General features: G+C 39.4%; 1 protein-coding gene across 1 annotated transcript in view; it reads right to left on the bottom strand.

The window, feature by feature from the left end:
• The window catches only part of LOC114053913 (retinol dehydrogenase 10), a 35,945-nt gene extending 17,626 nt beyond the window's left edge, over positions 1-18,319 (bottom strand). Inside the window, exons 1-2 of the mRNA XM_027877044.1 lie at positions 17,990-18,319; positions 16,046-16,281 (exon numbers count right to left, since the gene is read on the bottom strand). Of these exons, the coding sequence (XP_027732845.1) occupies positions 16,046-16,281; positions 17,990-18,278 (525 nt within the window). The 5' untranslated portion in view covers positions 18,279-18,319. The remainder of the gene's footprint in view (positions 1-16,045; positions 16,282-17,989) is intronic.
• Positions 18,320-19,914: the final 1,595 nt, after the last annotated feature.

The following is a 19,914-nucleotide window of genomic DNA, read 5'->3' as shown; positions in this document are numbered from 1 at the left end:
CATCATATCGGCAACTAGAATTCAAATTTCTCAGTTAGTCAACAAGTTTTCCTACTAGTGCCATGCGTGGTGTTCAGTGCTGGGGATACAAAGAAAGGGAAAAGACAGTCCTTTCCCTCAAGCTCGAAGCTCAAGGATTCTATGGATATTCTTCCTACCCTTTTTTAGCTTAGTAGCTAATCTTCCTCTGATGCTGAAAGTTTTTGTATAGCACATCAGGACCAACTAAAACTCAATAGATAAGTCACTTGTCTAAAGAACTTAGGCCCAAATCTATTTATAATCAGGACACAAAGTAGATCAGAATTTTAATTCAATCCATAGATTAGAAATCACTAATAATTTGATAATCATTAATTAGTTTTTCTACAAAGTTCATAGTAATCATATCAGCTAGAATTTTTAATGCTCAACACTATTTCTGAAATCTTATTTCCTCTTCCTTTTCAACCATGTCATTGTACCTCAGGAATAGAATACCAGATCTTTTAACTTTTTATTTATTTTAAGGGCTGGACCTGGATGATCTCATGCTTGTTTCCTCCTACATTAAAGCATTTCATATAAGAACTACGAAAACAATTAAATTTGGGGGACATTCAGATCCCTCTTCCTTTTAGCTAACCCTTTCTCCCCTACACACCTCAGGGCTATTCTTGAATTCTCAGAATAGCTTCCTAGAATGAAGGGCTTAGATTATCATGACTCCTTTTTCTTTAACCCAAAATCAGTACACAATTGTTGAGAACTTTCTTAGGCATGGATATATGCTTACTTTGTTCAAGCCACAGAAGTTGCTCTCTGTTCCTCTTGCCTCTGGAATCAGTAGCAAATTAGTAGGTGTTTCCTTATTATGCTTATATACTACTTTTTTGATATGCCTTCTACCTCATTAAGAGTCATCAGCTACAAGTTCTTTCTTAAGGCTTAAAAAAAGTGTACCCTTCCTTGGGCATTTAGGGCTTTTTTTTTTTTTTTGTGTAGGTGGGTGTTGGGGAATAGGCTAACTTATGGTCTTCAAAGAGTAAAATAACCAGTCTCAATGAAGTGATGAATATAAGTAAAATTTAACCCCCCAAAATTAATTTCTAGTTTTTAAGCCAGAAAAACATCATCATTTTAATTTATACTTGCTATCTGCTAGAAGCATTTATAATAAGAGCTAGCATTTATGTAGCACTTAAAAGATTGAAAAACACTACATATATTTTATCTCATTTAATCCTAACAACACTGTGAGTAGGTGCTATTAACCCTATTTTACATTCGAGGAAAATGAGTCTGGGAGAGACTAAGTGACTTGCCCAGAGTCACAGAGCTAGTAAGTATCTAAGGCAGTATTCAAAGTCACATCTTCCTCTCTCCAAGTCCATTACTACCCACTACTACACCATTTCTCTTTCCCAGAATTCCAATGATGACAAATCCATATCAGCAAAGAAGGACATTGAGTCTTTCCTTCATAATTCAAGTTTTTCACATAATTTTCCCAGAGGTTTAGAACTCTAACAAAAGAATCTTAATTTAAATCTAGGCTGAAGCACATAATTTTCGGTTTATATGACTTGTGTTGTATAATCACAATCCTGCTACTAAACCAAAAAATAATAGCTTGCTTATAAAATCAGTAATACAAATTCAGTCTGTCTGCTAAATAATGAGTATTGCTTTCACAGGTTCACTATTGCTGTATTACTTTCATAAGTCTCTTTAAAAACAAATAGGAAAATCACAGTAAAAAGAAATAAGGTCAATATTGATCAGTTAACAATCAGAATTGTGGCTATATTCCAGTATTTAAGACCACCATAAACTGCTAAAATATTTTTATGCTGTTAACAAAACAAAAAGAAGACAGTTTCTCACCCACAGCAAGTTTCTCCTCTCATCTAAACTACAATTTTCTCATCAAGATTTCCATTAGCTATTTTGTTTCTAAGAGGCAGGCTTTACTTTTTGCATAAGATGCTTCATATTTATCCAGGGAAACTATAACCAAGCAAAAAACAGCCAAATGAACACTAATCTGAAGGGCATCCCTATCTCCTACCCTTAGAAACCTATGCTATCTTTCAGGAGGATCCACGTGAGCCCAAGTAACTTGGTTTAGAATATCCCTCGTCTGGAAGACCTCATGACAATGGGTTGGTTTACGATAAAGTGGAGGAACATGGGAGGACATTGTTGTATACTTCAAGAGTTGTTTACTTGCTCTCATGCTCTAGAGAGCTCAAGCACGTGAGCGTGTGTACACACACACACACAATATGCTCTGAATAAAGGCTGCTCTTAGGGAAAAGGTAATAAACAGTGTGTTGTCCCTTCAAAATTTTTATATAGGCATAAACAGGTTTTGGGAAGTTATACAATTCTTTTAATGACCCCAAGCTTCTACCTGAAGTAAAGGTTCACCTTTTGACATCAATATTCTTCTGGTGATATCATATAGTTACAAGTCATGGAATACTAAGCATTTTAAGAATTAAAGTGAGGGTGATTCAAAGGGAAATATGATACATGAAGGGTTTGAGCAGGATGAAGCATATTAAAAATAAGGAATTAGTCCAGAAAGGTGGTGTAAAAGATGAGGAATCAGAAAAGGTCAGCCAGTCACATGGCAAGACTGTGGAAGACCCAATGGATGGTCCACATGCTTGATTCATATTCACATGTCAAGAGAAGAGTAAGGTACTTAATAAGTATGTTGGAAAAATTTGTTCCCTCCCCTTGTAGCAAATATATGGGAAAACATGTATGAACCACACACAGGATAAGCAGGTATGCTTGTGGTCTGCATTGTTTAGAGGGAATAATCAATCACATTGATGAGAGTACAGTTCTACTAAAGAAAAATCAGATTAAAATCAATCATCAATAGCCTTAAAGGGAAAAAAAAAGTCACAAAAGGACAACAGGCAACCCTGGGAGTAGAGCATGGGAGGAAGGGGAGACTTTAGAAATGATGAGGATATTTGTATCTCTATACCCCCATTCCTTTTTAGCTGGTAGAATTCTTCTTTATTGTCTTCTCTCTCCTATCTCAACCCAGCACAAGCAGCTTAGCCTCCTAAAGTACTGTCCAATTCATTTCACTCTAGGGCTAGGCCCTTGAGAATGTCTATTTCGATATTAGATGACCTCAACTCTCTGATGCTGTTTCTCACATAGAAAGGGTACACTACTCTCAAAATGACCTTCATTTGAAGAAAAAAAAATCCTCTTAAAACAGAAGCTAGGATAAGCCTGATTATTGGCACAACTGTCATAATTTTAGAAATTTGTGGTCTTGTGACATTTGGTTTTTGCAAAAGAAAATAAAGCTGATTTCATAAGACAAAGTATAAGTAGTTATTGGGAATTACCACTGAATTATCAATAAGGTACCTTAAGACTTTATTATGTAATAGATTAAACACTTAGTTTTTTTCACAGGGATAAACTGAAATCATACTGCCATACTACAATAAATAAACCCTTAAAATCTTTGGTGCTAAGTACTCATACAACCTAGTTCTTCCAACATAGGACTAATTGCTTATTGAAATTTTTCCTTTCCAATCAACAAGAGCTACTGCAACCATCACTTTTTCTTGCCCAATTTATCATACTGCAACATGCATATTGAATTTTTGTAAAACTAGAGTTCTTGACTAGCAAAGTAAGATAACAACAGTGACATATTTGACATTTTCTTATAGAAAATCTCAGCATTACCTACTCAGTTGCTTATAGGGGAGCCCTAAGAGGACTTGGGAGTTGGAAGGAGGCAACCAGAATGCCTTCACTGGTAAGAAAGGGAAGAGAGACATTCTAGTGCTTTATGCAGGAAAAATAAGATCACTGGTAGGGACAGAATCCACCATCTCTAAAGTAATAGCTATCCCATGCTATTAGAACTAGAAAATGAAAGAAGATAAATGTGGAAGATAAAAGTAAGGAAAATTAAATTTTGATAAGTCTCAGCATGGTGCTGGTTCTTTAGGATTCTAGTATTATATAATTACCTAATTTATGGGAAAAAACTTTCTGGTGATATTAACTTCAAAGTTGTCATTTAATCAATGCCAAATTAGCCATGCTAATCAAACTCAAAATTTATTCGAAGACACTCAATTTTGTACTCAAAGTCAGAAGAATAAGTGACATTGAAATCAACTAGTAAGTTAAAAGTTAATTTATGCCAGCGTAACAATGTTTGCCTATTTCGAAGGAAGGCCCTCTCAAACATTAGCTGAAGAATTCTTTTTCATTATAGTGTTCTTTTCAGTTCATGTAATTTCCATTTCTTCTTTTTTTTTGGGGTGGGGTGGGGTGGGTGGGTATCAGACCTATGATTTGATATAGGGATCTCAAGGACAGAAAGCTTGCTCTACTCAAGCAGATTTGTATCTTCAACAACAAACATTTGTTTTAAGCCCTACTATGTATGAGACAGTTGTCTCAGGCACTCAGAGGTGAAGTAATTTACCCAGGATCACATAACCAGTATATATTAGATGGGGGGTTAAATCCAATATTTCTAAGGACTTCAGTTAGAACTTTACTGAGAAAAGAAACCATTTGCTGAGAGCTTTCTCTTCTCCATTTTCTATATCTCATAACTCCTTGCATAATCCTCCATTATCTTCTTTTCTCTAGTCTCTAATAATGAGGAAACCTTTCTCCATACAGTCAATCTCTCTACATGTAATCTTGATGTAATCCTCATCAATGTTCTTTAGCAAATTGCCCCTACAACCATCCCTTTCCCCTCATTTTTGTTTTCTCCCTATATGCCACTGGTTCCTCCCCTGCTGTCTACAAACATGTTGAAGTCAGCTCTATCCTAAGAAAACCAAAACCAAAACCCTAAATGCTTTCTAGCCCTTTCATTCCCTCATCCTTTATCTCTCTTGCCTTTCAGAGCCAAACTCCTAGAAAAAGCTGTTTATACCCATCACCTCCATTTAATCTCTTCTCAACCTGGTGCAATCTCACCTCTGACTTCATCACAACTATAATTGCTCTCTCCAAAATTACCAATGATCTCGTAAAAGAGAAGTGTGATGATCTTTCATTCTTCAGCCTTTAGGTCAATGACCTCTCTGATGCATTTGACACTGCTGACCATCATCCCCTCCTGTATACTGTTTCCTCTCTGGGTTTTTGTGACATTGTTCTCATTGTTCTCATTTTCCTCCTACCTGATGGATCACTTTTTTTTTTTCCTCTAGTCTCCTTTTCTAGATCATCATTTGCATCCTGCCTCGTAACTGGGGGAAGAACCCCAAACTTCCTTCCTGGGCCCTTGCTTTAATTTTCTTTATATTGAGAATTCTCAGATGCATAAATTGAATCCTAAACTCTCTTCTGAGTTCTAGTCCTGTATCATCAACTGTGTTTTAGACTTTATGTCCATTAAGACTATTACATGTCTATTAGACTACACTGGATGTTTTACGGATATCTCATATTCATCATGTCCAACACATGATTGTCTTTCCCCTAAAACCTATCCCTCTTTCAAACTTTCCTATATCTGCAGAGTGCAACACCATTCTTCCAGTCATTCAGATTTCCAACCTTGGGGTCATCACTGATTCCTCACTATCCCCACATCCAATGAGTTGCCAAATGTACATAGTTATTTTACATCTCTTCCATTAGAATGTGGCCTCCTTGAGGACAGGGAGAGTGTTTTTGCCTTTCTCTGTATCCTCAGCACTTAGCACAATGCCTGGCACATAGTAATCACTGAGTGCTTGTTGACTTGTTAACTGGATTCCACCTTTCCAGACTAATTATACATTGCTCCCCTCCATGACCTCCATAGTCCAGCCAAACTAGTCTTTTTGCTATTTCTCACATATGATAATACACCTCCCACTTCCAGGCCCTAGCTCTGGCATTCAAGTACTAGCTATAACATGAAGCTTTTCCTGATTTCTCAGCTGTCAATGCTTCCCACCTACCCCAACCAAACTATCTGGTATATTCTTTTATTTATTGTTATTATTATTATTATTTTTTTGGGGGGGGTGAGGGAATTGGGGTTAAGTGACTTGCCCAGAGTCACACAGCTAGTGAGTGTTTTGTGTCTGAGGCCGGATTTGACCTCAGGTCCTCCTGACTGCAAGGTCGGTGCTCTATTCATTGCATGTGCCACCTGGCTGCCCCTGGTATGTTCTTTTACACCTCCTTGTTATCTCCCCTTTCTAGACTGTAATTTTGTGGAGGGCAGGGACTGTTTCACTTTTATCAGCTCCTAGCCCAGGAACTGGCATACAGTGAGTGATGCATGCTTGTTTAGAGCCATTTTTTACAGGTATCTGGAGGGGTTTGGGGCCATGCTTGTTGACTGATTCCTGACAGCAGCTCAATATTTACTTCTGTAGCCTGCCTAATTTTCATTTCCAACTTCCAGACTGTATTGGTTATGTGACTCTAGGTAAATTACTCAACCTCTGAGTGAGTGAGACAACTCTCTCAGACTCTTAGCACAGTGCCTGGCACATATTGGGCTCAAAACAAATGCTTGTTGATCAAGGTGAAGATCTGTTTGGATAGAATAAGCTTCTCTCCTATATCAAATCATAGGTCTGGTCTCTACTGTTCCCCAGCTGCCCAAAAAAGGAAGGAAAAAAAAAAGAAATGGAAACCACATGAACTGAAATGAACAGTATGATGAAAAAGAACTCTTTAGCTAATGTTTTAACTGAGCAATGTACTAGACATTTAGAAATGTGAGGGCCTTCCTTAGAAATAGGCAAATGTAGTTATGCTGGCATGAAGCATGCATAACTTACTATTATAGTGCGAAGCCTAGAAAAAGTTTTCTAGAAGCTGTTAGAATAGAATCTCCCAACCCCTTCTAGCAACAACCTCGGTAACTATGGGAGAAGAGACATTTCCTCAATGGCAATGCATCTCTTCTTAACTGTTCCTGATGCATCCCGTCCAGCCATTTACTTCTTTATTACAAAAATTGACTCTCTGGGGACACATATTTGGAAATGAAGGTGAAAAAGCCAAAAAGTAGCAACTAAAAATTGCTGGAACAAAAGTTACATTGTTAATTAGGTATCAAGGAATTCAAAAATCAGTAAAGAAAATTTTCAAATGTAGGCTAATATCTCATGCTTCTCTATTTCTTCTACATCTAATTCACCTACAGAAAAGATCTCATTCAAAATTTTCAATAGGGGAAGCAGTATGTTAATTACCAATTCAAAGAAAGCAAAATTTGAGGCAATTGTTTTGAATTTAATATCCTTAAAGTATCCACATGCTTATGTAAATTATAATGCAAGTATTTCCCCACTGCATTTATTTGAAGAAAAGTGTTATTTTGGGCTCTGTCATTTAAATTGATACTAAGTTATATAATCTTAATATTCAGAAGAACTTAGTAATTCACTATTTGGAGCCTACTAGTAAATTATTTGCAGCACAGATAATTAAGTTCACATCTTTGTGACAAATGGAAGTGAAACAATATTGCTAACCTTGCATTTCTGACAACATACCTAAAATGCTTCTGTGAAAGTTACATTTCTACATTCTATTCTCTTGGTAGTCTCAACAATCTAGTAAGTTTTGTTTCCAAATGTGAATTCCTCATAAGTGACTTGTCAATTGGGCTAACAGTGTGTGTCACATTCTGTGACATAACTCCAAGATTCTCCAGTATTTTCTTCATTTGTTAACATATTCCAGCAGCATTTGGTGCAAAGTGTTGAAAGTTTTATGATAATTATTCAGTTATTTCCCTGTATTCCGCTACTTTAAGCTTCAGACTAGGTGGGAAGGCAGTTTCTAAAAGTTGAGAACTAGATATCTTGGCAGACTATAGGCAAAAAAATGAAAAAGAGCTAGACAACATGCCCCTCTAAGATAACTGTTAGAAAAATGAATCCCTTAGAGCTCCAGCCTGGAGTCAGGAGGACCTGAGTTCAAATCTGGCCTCAGACACATGACAGTTACTAGCTGTGTGACCTTGGCAAGTCACTTAACCCCAACTGCCTCACCAAAAAGGCAAAAAAAAAAAAAAGAAAAGAAAAGAAAAGAAAATGAATTCTTAAGATTAAAACAAAGTTATATAAGACTGAAGGATTTTGTTTCAAAAAGGTTAAAAAATGCTAATAAAAGGGATTTAAAATGTGTTAGAGGAGTATGTATAAAAGTAAATCTGACTTGATCTCCACAGGAGAGCACTACAAAATGTTAAGTAAATTGATGACAAAAGGTGTCTTTCCAAGGCCACTTGATTGTGGGTAAAATATGTGCCTAATTCCTATCTACACTTACATAGACTTTCAACAGCTGAATTGAAGACAGTCCTGAGACCCTTTTGGGATGTGTGTGTGTAAAGATGTTGTAGAAGGGATTCTCACTCAGGCATGGATTAGACCAAATGATCTCTAAAGTATCCTCCTTTACTTTTTCCTTTTTTTTTTTTTTTTGGGAAGGGGGTTGTTAATAGTGGCCAAGAGGTTCAACTCACAAAGGGCTGGAACGATTAAGGTCCAGGCAAGAACTAAGGACCAAGGACACCAAGTCTGATACTGTACTTTTTGGCTTAAGGAAATGGGATTGTTCTTTTGTTCCCTGTTTTGACAGGGAAGGACATATTCCTACATTCTCTATATTAAGGAAAGATCATCTGGGTTGAACTAGAGAAGAAAAGAGGAAAAAAAGAGGATAATTAGGAAAAACTGCCAAAAGGCAAACAGATAAAGGTCATCAGGATCTAAACATGAACCCTAAAATGAACAGCATATAACTTCCCATCCCTTCAGCCTAACGTCTACTCAAAGAGGCAGGTGATGCTGATAAATATTAATGAGTATACTTTCTCTCATACCCCTCTTCCCCATTAGTCATAGTGGAGAAGTCAGAACACTCTTTGTTCTCCCCATTGCCACTTCCTGACTCCCCTCCTAGCATCATCACTCAGCAACATCTCCTTTGAGGTTCATACTATTCAAATTTATCCCACAATCCAAGTCCTTGTAACCTTTATCTATCAAATTCCAGAACATTCTCTTTCCTTCCTCAGGGAGGTCAGTGCCTTGATCAGTTTCTCCATCTAAGTTTTGTCCTCATGATAGGTGACTTCAACACACACTTATGACCCCCCAGCTACCCTAACTTCCACTTCCTTGATTTACTCAATTCCAGTGACCTACTCCTCCACTTCACTTCAGCTGTAGGCAGAAAAGGTTATACAATTGATCTTGCCTTTGCCACCAAGTGCTTCATTTCCATAAAGCTTGGAATTCATGAACTCCAAACCTGATGTCCTTTCCTTTTCAACTGACATCTTATGATAATCTATGTTAATGAGAAGCAGTCTTGCATTGTGGACAGGGTAAAAGACTTGGATTCAAGTGAGCTGAATCCCACCTCTGATGCTTACTAGCTAGCTATAGGAGTATGAATAAATCATTTAAGCTTTCTGAGCCTCAGTTTCCTCATATGTAAATCGGGGATCATAATTTCACTGGGTCATTGTAAGGATCCAGTGAGATAACACATGTAAAGTGCTTTGCAAACATTAAAATGATATACAAATGTACTTTAATATTATCATAACAAACAGCCTCCTCCCAGAAGGAACTCCATGAAATTGTGAAGATGACCAGGAGACAGAACTCCCTCTGAATAGGACTGAATACTTAACTGGTAGCCATTACTATCTTTTATAAGAAATCACTAATTAAACCTAGACAGAACAAAATCAAGATGCATGGTGTTGAATTTTTAAGTTCAAAACACTTAATTAGGCCACTGCAAGGAACTTTACTTTTTCTTTTAAATGCTACTAGAATATTAAACTATTTGGAACCAAAAAGATAAACTGAATGAGCCTCATAGAGAGACAGCAGGTACATAACATGAGTGGAAGGAAATGTATGCAAATGTCAATTCATCCTGACTACACTCCCCCTAGTGGAATTTTCTTAGGATGCAAGTTGGGAGCCTAAACTATTATTATGTGTCTTCTAGGACTATGGGCATTATCATCCTCCTTTTGAAAAAAACTATCGAAGGTATATATTATCATTAGAATAAGTTTAAAATATATTTTTCTATACCTGACTTCTATCACATAACTGTCAGAACAGACTATCCATGTCCATTAACCGTTCAAATTAACTTATTTTTGCTTTCATCCCTATCTGAATTATTCTCAAACATGAATGTTGCTGACCTACATATTATTTTAATTTGGGATATAAAATTAAAAATTTCAGTGAAAACCAGAGCAAACATTTTCTGATTCTACTATTAACATTCTAAAAACAAGCAAACAACCCCAGACCCCGACAGACCAACAACATATCTTAAAGAGAAAAGGAGATTTAGTACTGGGGCAAAAATCAAATCACAAATTGGGTTAGTTTGACAAGGGTTAAAATACCTAATAGAATACAAATTTAGATTTATTCATAGGGCCAAATACCAATTCAAGAGAAAATACAAACATCAGATGCTGTGTCAATTAGAAAGCAAATTTAAGTTAGGAAAAAAAATGAGAATATTGTCAGGAAGTGCAAAGTATCATACCACAGTGTTTAGACTTCTACTAGACCCTTATCACTACTAGATCCTGCTAATGAACTATTGAGCACTATATTAGAAGTAATCATCCCAGCCCTTTGAAAAAGCTATTCAACCAATGTAATTTTTAGTATAAGTTCAAGAACACTTCCTTTGACTTCTTCTACAGATTAGCTTCTTCTTGGGAACAGAATGGATAATGCCTGCAATGCACACATCAAACTCTAACTATAAACAAAGGGAAATATAGAAAAATGAGAAATAATGAAAACGTCTTTGTAGGAAGTCAGAAAAGTAGCACATTCCACAAGAGTACAAAATTAGTAATTAATAGAAATGTATATTAAAGGGAGAACAATTCCCTGTGTTCAGTTACTTTGTACATATAATACTGTACTTCACAGGACAAGTCAGTAATATTTATTGGTAAACCACCAAAGTCCTACTCCTCAGCTCAACTCAGTCCAACTTAGACACACTCTTGTAATTTTGTTTAAACATGCATTTAAAAATGAAAGCCTATGAAGAAAATGGCAGAATGAACTATCACTACCTAATAAATCTAAAATTTCCAAAGATGCATCTAAATCTCCTTTTTAAGAAGTCATAAATTCAAAGTCTCCTAGCAGTTATACTTATAGATAAATAATGCTGTGCAATGAACCATGACCTCAGGAAAATTATTTAACCTCCATAGGTCTCAGTTTTCCCATCTGTAAAATAAGGAGGGGTTGAGCTAAATAATTCTTGAGGGCTCTCTCAACAGCAAAATTCTATAACATACCAGGCCTTAAAATCCTTAATATTAACATAAAAAAATATTTAAAGCACCTAAAATGATTATTCATTTGATTATCTAAAATGATTATTCATTACTTGTAGGAATGTGATTTCTATCTTAAGTTTAAAGAAAACTGGGTTCCTTATTACCATGGGATAGTATACTTGTGATTAAAATCAGGTAAATCACACAAGCACTTGGAAAATATTAATGATCAGGGACCATTCATTTAATACTAGGTACAGTAGTAGCACTAATGTCCTTAAGTGCTTCATTACTCAGACCTTGCTTTTACTTTTCTGAATGGATTTTACCTAAATAGGCTTTAGACATTTGGATATAAATGCCTAATTCAGTAATTACTATTTTAAAACTGTGAAACCTTTTAAGTTAAGTGGACTATTAATTAACTACCAATTATCTTGTCTGCCTACCATGTCAATAGAAGTAAATTACTGACTAGCTTTTTGACAGATTTAGTCTTTTACCATGCAAAATTCCTACAGAACATAAAAGGACTAGAGTTAAATGCTTTTGCTTCCCCCTTTTGGTTATTCAAGGATCAATTTGCTCTTGTATAAAGGCCAGATGTTGTCTTTTGGTCAAAAAGAATCTTCAGATAAACACTGGCTAGCTTGCTCCTAGGAACAGCAGATTTTCCCACCTCTTACAAAGATATTAATAATAATTTGGAGAATAAGAAAACAGATTTGCAGATCCCATACTCAGAAACCTTTCCATATTCAAAACAGTGAAAGTTTATTTCAAGCATTTGTGTCCCAATGAAGCAAAGAAAAACCCAAAGTGATACATTCCAGTAATACTTGTACCAAAGTTAAAGAATATTAGCTAATGTACAATGTCCAGGGTCTCATGATAACCTTAAATTGTTTCCCAACAGATTATGCTGGCTAGAATCTACCCAAAATCCATCACTTTTTGAATGCTGACCAAAAGAAGGTTACTGGGAAAGCTGCCAATGGTAATATAACACTGGCAGATGTAAAGTCATATAACAGACTTGTAAGAATCCCAAAGACTAGTACCATCAATCTTTAAAATGTCCAACATCAGATAAATTGCAAATGACCCAGTAAGGGACAAACTACAGTACAGACTCCTCTATTTGATATTAGGCAGTTGAGTCAAGTCAGACAATTTGGTAGTATCACTTGGGCTACTTAAACTGCTAAATTAAATACCAATTGCTGCAGTAACCACAGCATATTTATAACAACAATATACTATTATTATTGGTGGCAGCAGTAAGGCAAGAAAATGGCAAAAGGATATAATAACAAAAAGGAAACAAAGCCAAGATTTCTATTTTTTTGAATTGGCTCCATACTCTATAACAATTAATGGTAGACCTTCATTGAACCCTAGTTTTGAAACACTATAAAATTTATATAACTGTTAGTGCCCAGAATACAGTAGGAACTTAATAAATGCTTGTTGACTATTGGTCTAAAGAAATGCTTACCTTTTCAGATTTACGAATATGGGAGTATGTAAGATTTTCTCCTAATAGAAAATTATTTTCCTTTAAATATTTGAACAATGGTCTAGAGTTAAGTTATTGAGAATCTACTCGGTGGCAAGGAAATGAGGATACAAAGATGCACAGCACCCAGTTTCTGTCTCAAAGTAGTTTGCAATCTAATTGGGAAAGCAGGAAAGATACAGAAAAAGATAAACAGAAATGCTAGCTAGAAGCATTTCTATAGATGCTAGATGGAAGACACCCAACCCTTCCCTTTTCCTTTCTTTTTTAATCCAGGTCATATAACTCCTTTAAAGAACCAACTCAGGGTATTTCAGCTAGGAGGAACGGTGTGAGCCATGGTGTAGAGGGCAGGAAGTCATGGCTATTTTCTGTGGACTGAATAGACAGGTCTCCATAATGATTTTGTTTTACTGTGTATGATTATATATGTATGTGATCTCTGAGTCAGGATCCAGACTATGAGTTATCCCTGTAAAGGCAGACACTTGCACTCAGAAGTAGGGTTCAAGATCACCTGGTCAAATGGCATATGCAGCGTTTGTCTACTGGTTCACTTTTTGAAACAAACTTACTCTTACAATTCTACCCCTTTCCCCATTTCAATTGTATCTACTCCCTTCCCATGCCCAAATATAGTAGAAAGAAGAGACACACTGATCATTCTGGATTGAAACCAGCACCTTTGAACATACCTTTGTTCAGAAGCTACCTACATCTTGGTACTATAAGAGGAATCATAACTTGTATTAAGTCAAATTCTAGTGGTACTGAGGTTGATAACATTCAAAACTAAATACACTGCAAAGTTTTGTTTCAGAATTTTAAATTGATAGAGCTCAGCTTTCACTTGAAAGATTAAAAGACTACAAGAATTTGGAAAGGGCATCTTTATAATGAGCTGACTCAATATTGAAAAGAATTTATTTAGCTTAGATGCCTAAGGCAAAAACAGCTGGAGAATTCAGGAGCCTCCCATATTTTAATATGAAGTGATGTCATAATTGACAAAGCTTCCAAGAACTCCCTAAATTCTGTAGTTAAGCAACATTCAGAACATCCAGAACTCTAGAAAGCCAATATTCTCCTGCTTAATGCACAAATTCAGTCTAAGTGTAGTTTTTACAATTAAATATTTGATTCAATTTTTCCACATTGCAGAGAGAAAGATCGAATTACAAGTGCTTCAATTTAGGTGCATTTTCATAGCCAAGGCTATGAAAGTCCCTAAAATGGGATGAGCTTTATAGTCTAGGGGATATTGACTACTGTTAAGCAGGTTTTATGGGGTTCCTTTAGGGTATATATTTTAACAATGTATTTGAAAATTTTAAAGCTTTACAATATGACACACTAAAACAGCAGAAAGATAGATTGAATTTCAGTCTTTAGTGATCATTCAAGTTAATGGTTATGAAACATTCTTGCATCATCTCAAAGGTTAAAGAACAATTCTAATCTTAACTATGGCTTGTTACTAACCCATCGAGTATCCTGTCCTATTCGAATTTATTTATTCATTGTATCTTTTTCTGTGGCATAAAAGCACATCTAACTCAATTCAAGTGGAGACCATAGCAGCTTCATGTGTTATTCTTTAAAAGTTTGTGTCTTTTTTGCACAGTGCGTGAAGTCCTCATCCCACATGAAAGTACTTTGGTTTACTTCAAAGTAGATTACAAAACACATTGTTGGAAATCCTGTGTAAATACTGTTAATAAAGCTTTTGGTTAGGTGTGTACCACCTCTTCAAGTATTCTTTTGCCTCTCTGTATTCCCTCCCCTGCGCTACTTTCCTTCAAAGTCTACAGCTTGGCCTAGGATCATTTTTCTTTTACCAGCTATGCTATAGACTAGAGCTATGGTTTAACTGGGAATTATTTTGCCTTGCCCCATTTAAGAAATGTACAGAAAAAGGAATCTCATTAATTTTTTTTGCAACATTAATATTAAAGTCACCTAAATGTTCATCTCTATAAAACAAACAGAAATTGTATATCTAAAAGTATGTGTCTATATGTGTATGTATGTGTATATGTCTTTCCACAGACACAAACACATATCCCTTAACTGACGAATGAATCCAGGATAGTCCACTGTGTGAAATGGAACTTGGGCAGGCATTTCCAAAGACATAATTTTTCAAGTAGTTATTTTAAGAAATTAATGATTTTAATGTGCCCTCTTAGGAAAGAAAATTCTTTGTCAAATTTTATTATAAGCCTTATCCACCTAGAAAAGAGGTAGGAAGTCCAACATCCCCTCACCTTTCTTCCCTAAATTATAGCTGTCAGAAAAGGATGGAAAGAAAAGCAGCAGTCAGAAAGAAAGCAGAAATAAAGTCTTTTAGTACCCTGAACTATGCTGCTCCAAGTTAATCTTCCACCTTGGGTGCTTATGGAAAATAAGGACCACTAAGATATTTCAGGGTTAGCCTAATGGAAGTTGAGGAAGTAGAACTCCTTCTATTACTTCCTCAAATGCTGCAGCAGCCCCCTGTTGGTTAGGAGCTATGACTGCTTTGAAAATCCTTGGCTTGTCCTGTCCCCTACCTTGCAATAGTGACTAACTGCCAGAATAGAGATGACCTCTCTGCTTACACATGGAGCATTTTCAAAGTTGCTGTGACCTCAGATCATCAGGGGTAGGAGAAGAAGTCAATAGGCTACCCCTGATGCTGTACAGTGCCATGTACCCTGTAGATGCTCCATCAGTGTTAACTGACTGACAGGATGGCTCTGACAGACAGGATGGTTCCCCACTGAGTCACAAATACTGATCTCAGAATCTCAGGCAAATTGTAGATATATACATGACCAATCAGTAGATGTGCATGGCTGAAACAAACTTTAGAAGTGTATAAGAACAAAAATATTATTCTTACACAAATTTAGCATGAAGAAAAAATATAGTACCAACATTTCATTTATACCTGCTTGCTTTTATGGCAACCTTGCAAAAATGTACAATGGTAATGAAGCCCTCCTTCTTCTCATGAGGCAATCAGTTTGTAAAACAAACTAAGTCAACATTCTTGTATAAATATCAACTGTTGACACCAATGCAGAAGTATTACAAGCAAGTAATTATTTGTAAGGCTGTTTTACAGTGACAAAGTGGTATATAGTTGCTAGCTATGTACCAAGATCTTCCCTCCCTCCCAATCATCCCACAAAAGAAAAAAAAAAAAGACATAAATCAAGAATGTTCATATTTACCCAGAAATGCGCATGGCAATTGACCATCATGGTTCTCTCAATAAGCTCATCAGGGCACTCCAAGAGATGATGCCCAGACACCACACCAGCATTATTAACCAGGACTGACACCTCTCCAACTTCCTTCCGGACTCTTTCAGCTGTCAGGTAGACATTCTCTCTTTTTCCCACATCACAGGTGTAGGTAAAAACCTGTAAGTTGCAGGGAGGTAGAATTTCCTCCTCACCATTTCCAGCTGTTTTCAGGAATATAGATGAGGGAAAAGAATAGAACAAGGAGGGGGAAAAAGTGACTGGAGTGGTAATCCGACAAAAGATCACACAAAGCAAAAATACTACAGCAAGCTACAATTTCTATAAACAAAAAGTTTGCCAATTATTAAAGTTACAGCTGCTTTTCTCCCCCTCCCCCCCCAGTTTTGAAGAATTACAGCAATTTACTGGATACTCTTACTTAAGAAAAAGCAACATAATTGTGACAAGTACAGTACAAGCCAGAATAAACCCCACACCATCTGCAATAAGGTTCAGTACCGTGAACTATATGAAAACAGCTTACTGGGATCTAAAAACACCTGGAAACAACTGACTTCATCCCAGAAAGTTTCTCCCCCTCCCCTTTTCTGGGAACTAGTGGTGGTGAGGAACAAAATCTCTTTGCATTCTCCTCTTCTTCTCTCTCACAACCAATACAAAGTTCTTCAAAATAGAAACTCACCTCAAGCTCAAGAAGAAAAAAAGTTTGTAATCTAAATGTCTCACATGGGCCAAAAAAATTGATTATTATAAGGGGAATTTATTAGTCTTAACTAGAGAAACCAACCTGTCAAAAAGATGCCCCTGCACATGCCAACCTCTCAAGTGAATATGAAGCTTCCATATGCTAATTTCTGGATAAATGACATTTAAACTACATAGCTCTCATTTTTTAAAGAAATTCTTATTTATTCATTAGGCTTTCTCCACAAACAAGGATATGACCTAGATTTTATGCCCTCAAATATTAACAATTTAATGTTTAAAGTTACATTTTGTACTTTATTTTTCCTGGCATAAAAAGCAGCTCAATTCACATTTTTGAAAAATGCAGTATCTAATTTTGATGGCTAAATGTTGTACGTTTTCTTGAAGGGGAGGGGGAGTATCTGATCATGCCTTCCTTTGAAATGAACTATCTCATTAAAAAAAATTCAATACGAAGTTTTCTAGACCAAGAAATGAGTTTAAGGTGGGCTTTGATTCTTTTAAAAAATAGCCAAATTTAGGAACAACTATTGTATATAATACTGCGGTCTCCCTGGGGTTACCAAAAATAGAAGAAATTCCAAAAATGAGGCTCAATCTAAAGTGATTTTCAATCATTTGGTAATATATATTGTGCGTGTATATACACACATGTGTGTTATGTTTAGTGAAATAATTTGAACATTTTTCTGTGCAGTTACAACGCAATTAATCCTGTCCCTAGATGAAGCTTCTAGGATTACAATATAATAACGCATGATGCTACACTGTAGCAGACTAGATACCTGCAATCAGAACAACTTCTCAACAATAAGTACTCTTCCCATGGCATATGGGTGTGAGAAATTCTCCTTAGACCCTAAGCACTTTGTAATAAGTCTCTCTTAGTAATGTGTGTTTAAGTCTACAGAGAGCTCTGCTAACCCTATTTTTTCCTTAGGAACTAAATGAGATCCAATTAACACACTAGTTTTGTTCTCAGATTGCAGCACATTTTCTCCTCCTTAATATTGTGAGATGACCAAATACGTAGTTGCTTTATCCTCTAAGCAAATTATATTCACTTTTCTGCACGGGGCAATTGGGAAGGACTCTAGTTCAGATTCATTTTCTCTCCCTAGAGGGAGGCATGGACCATACAGGGCTGTCACAGCCTTCTGCGGGGGGTGATGGGGAGGACGGGGTGCGGGTTCGGGTTACCTTGCAGGGCAGCGGCATCAGCTGCCTCCAGGTCCTGGTAGATGTGGCGCACCATGCCCGCCGTCTCTTCGTTGCTCTGGGTGTTAATGTCCCACAGAACCAGCAGAGCCCGGCGCCGGGCGAACTCGAGGGCAAAGAGGCGGCCCAGGCCGCTGCCGGCCCCGGTGATCAGGCACACCTGTCCCGCCACGCTCTTCTCTTTGGGCCGTACCAGCCACTTGGCCGCGGCCAGCACGAAAGCCCACAGCACTTTGAAAGTGACCACGAAGAACTCCACTAGGATATTCATCGCGACGCCCAGCCCAGCTCTGCACCCGCCGCGGCGGCGGCAGCAGCAGCAGCAGCAGCGCCCGCGCCCGCAGCACCCGCACGGACCGACCCTGGCCTTTTGGCTTTCCAGCAGCTGAGCGGCTGCGGGACCCTCTGGCTCCTTGCCCCGGGAGGTGGCCAAGTGCCGACCTCCTTTGAGCCCGAGGAGCTCCCGGGGGAGGGAAGGAAGGACCCGAGGAAAGACCCCACACCTAACTCCTCCCTCCCCCAACTTGCCTCCCTGACTTTCGGGGGGCCCGGAGCGCGGCTGCTGCTCCAGAGGCTGCCGCACGCCCTCGGCCGTGCCACCCCCTTGCCCAGTTAGGCGCTACTGCCCCCCCAGTGCGGTGCAGTCGCCCCTGGGCCGCCTCCTGCTGGCTAGCCGCCCGCCTGGGAGCGCTCGGCCAGGCTCCGGTCGCTGCCTGGGCGCCGGGTCCAGCTGCGGTGACAGCCACACGTTAAGCTGCCTTCATGCTTCCAGCTGCTGCTGTGGCTGCTGCTGCTGCTGCGACGGCGGCCGCACAGCCCTGGCCTCGCAAGAGCCGTGCAGAGCCCGGACCCGCAGGCCGGCCGGAGGAGTTGTCAACTTAACCCAAGTTTAAAGAGCGGGGTACGGAAGAGGGACCAGAGAAAGTGACCAGTCCTTCCCGGAGGCAGGAGCAGCCCAACGGCTTGAAGCACCCCTAGTACCTGCCAGGCCCCCCAGAGGTCTCGTGTCGCCCACCCCCTCGCTCCCCTCTCAGCTCCGCGGCTGTCACTCGGGCACCGGGAGTCCGGAGCAAAGTGCAGCTTGCAACTCGCAGGCTTGCCCGCGCGCACTGAGCGGGCTCCACGCTCTGCGCTATATAAACCGGGACGGGGAAAAGCCGGCGGCGGCGGCGGCAGCGGCAGCGGCGGCGGCGGCGGCGGCGGCGGCAGCAGCAGCAGCAGCCCTCCTTCCCTCCCCCCGCCCCCCTCGCTCCCTCCCCTCTCCCCTCCCCCCCACGGCGCACCCCGCCCCCCACCCTGGCCCAGCCCCCAGTCCGCCCGCCCGCCCCGCTGCAGCGGCCACCGCGCCGGGGCAGCCCCTCTTCTGGCCCGGGCCGCAGCCGCTCAGCCGGCTCGCACCTCCCTTCCCTGCTCACGCCCCGCGCAAGGGGGTGCCCCGGCCTTCGCCTGTCCAGCCCGGTAGCCCCCGACATGGAAGTCACCACCGCCATCCCCCTCTGTGGCCCCCCGGCCCTGACCCTTTCCAGCCACACCGACTTCTAGAGCAGGCCTGGCCCAGGCTCGCTCCTGCCCCCGCCCCGGGTCAGGCTTTTAAGGGGGACACCCCAGGCAGCCGGGGAGGAGGGAAGGAAGGGCCTCGGCAGAGCTCCACCGGAGCCTTCCGAGCCTATAACTAGTATTGGCAGAGCCGGGGAGGCGGTAACAGGCACATCCGCTGCAGCAATGCCTAATCGCCGCCATCCCTAAAACGGAACCTGGGTAGCCTTAATCATCCCAATCCCGGATCTGCCTACAGTCCCCAGCATGCCGTGCTTCCTGTCCGGCGGGCAGGAACGCGAGAAAGGCATACTGGGACGTGTAGTTTCCGAGAAACTAGGTAGCTCAAAGGAAGGGAGTGTTTTTTTTTT

This window comes from Vombatus ursinus, unplaced genomic scaffold (assembly GCF_900497805.2).
Source record: "Vombatus ursinus unplaced genomic scaffold, bare-nosed wombat genome assembly UNPS02014812.1, whole genome shotgun sequence".
NCBI classification, from domain to species: Eukaryota; Metazoa; Chordata; class Mammalia; order Diprotodontia; family Vombatidae; genus Vombatus; species Vombatus ursinus.
This window is presented reverse-complemented; position numbering and strand designations above follow the sequence as displayed.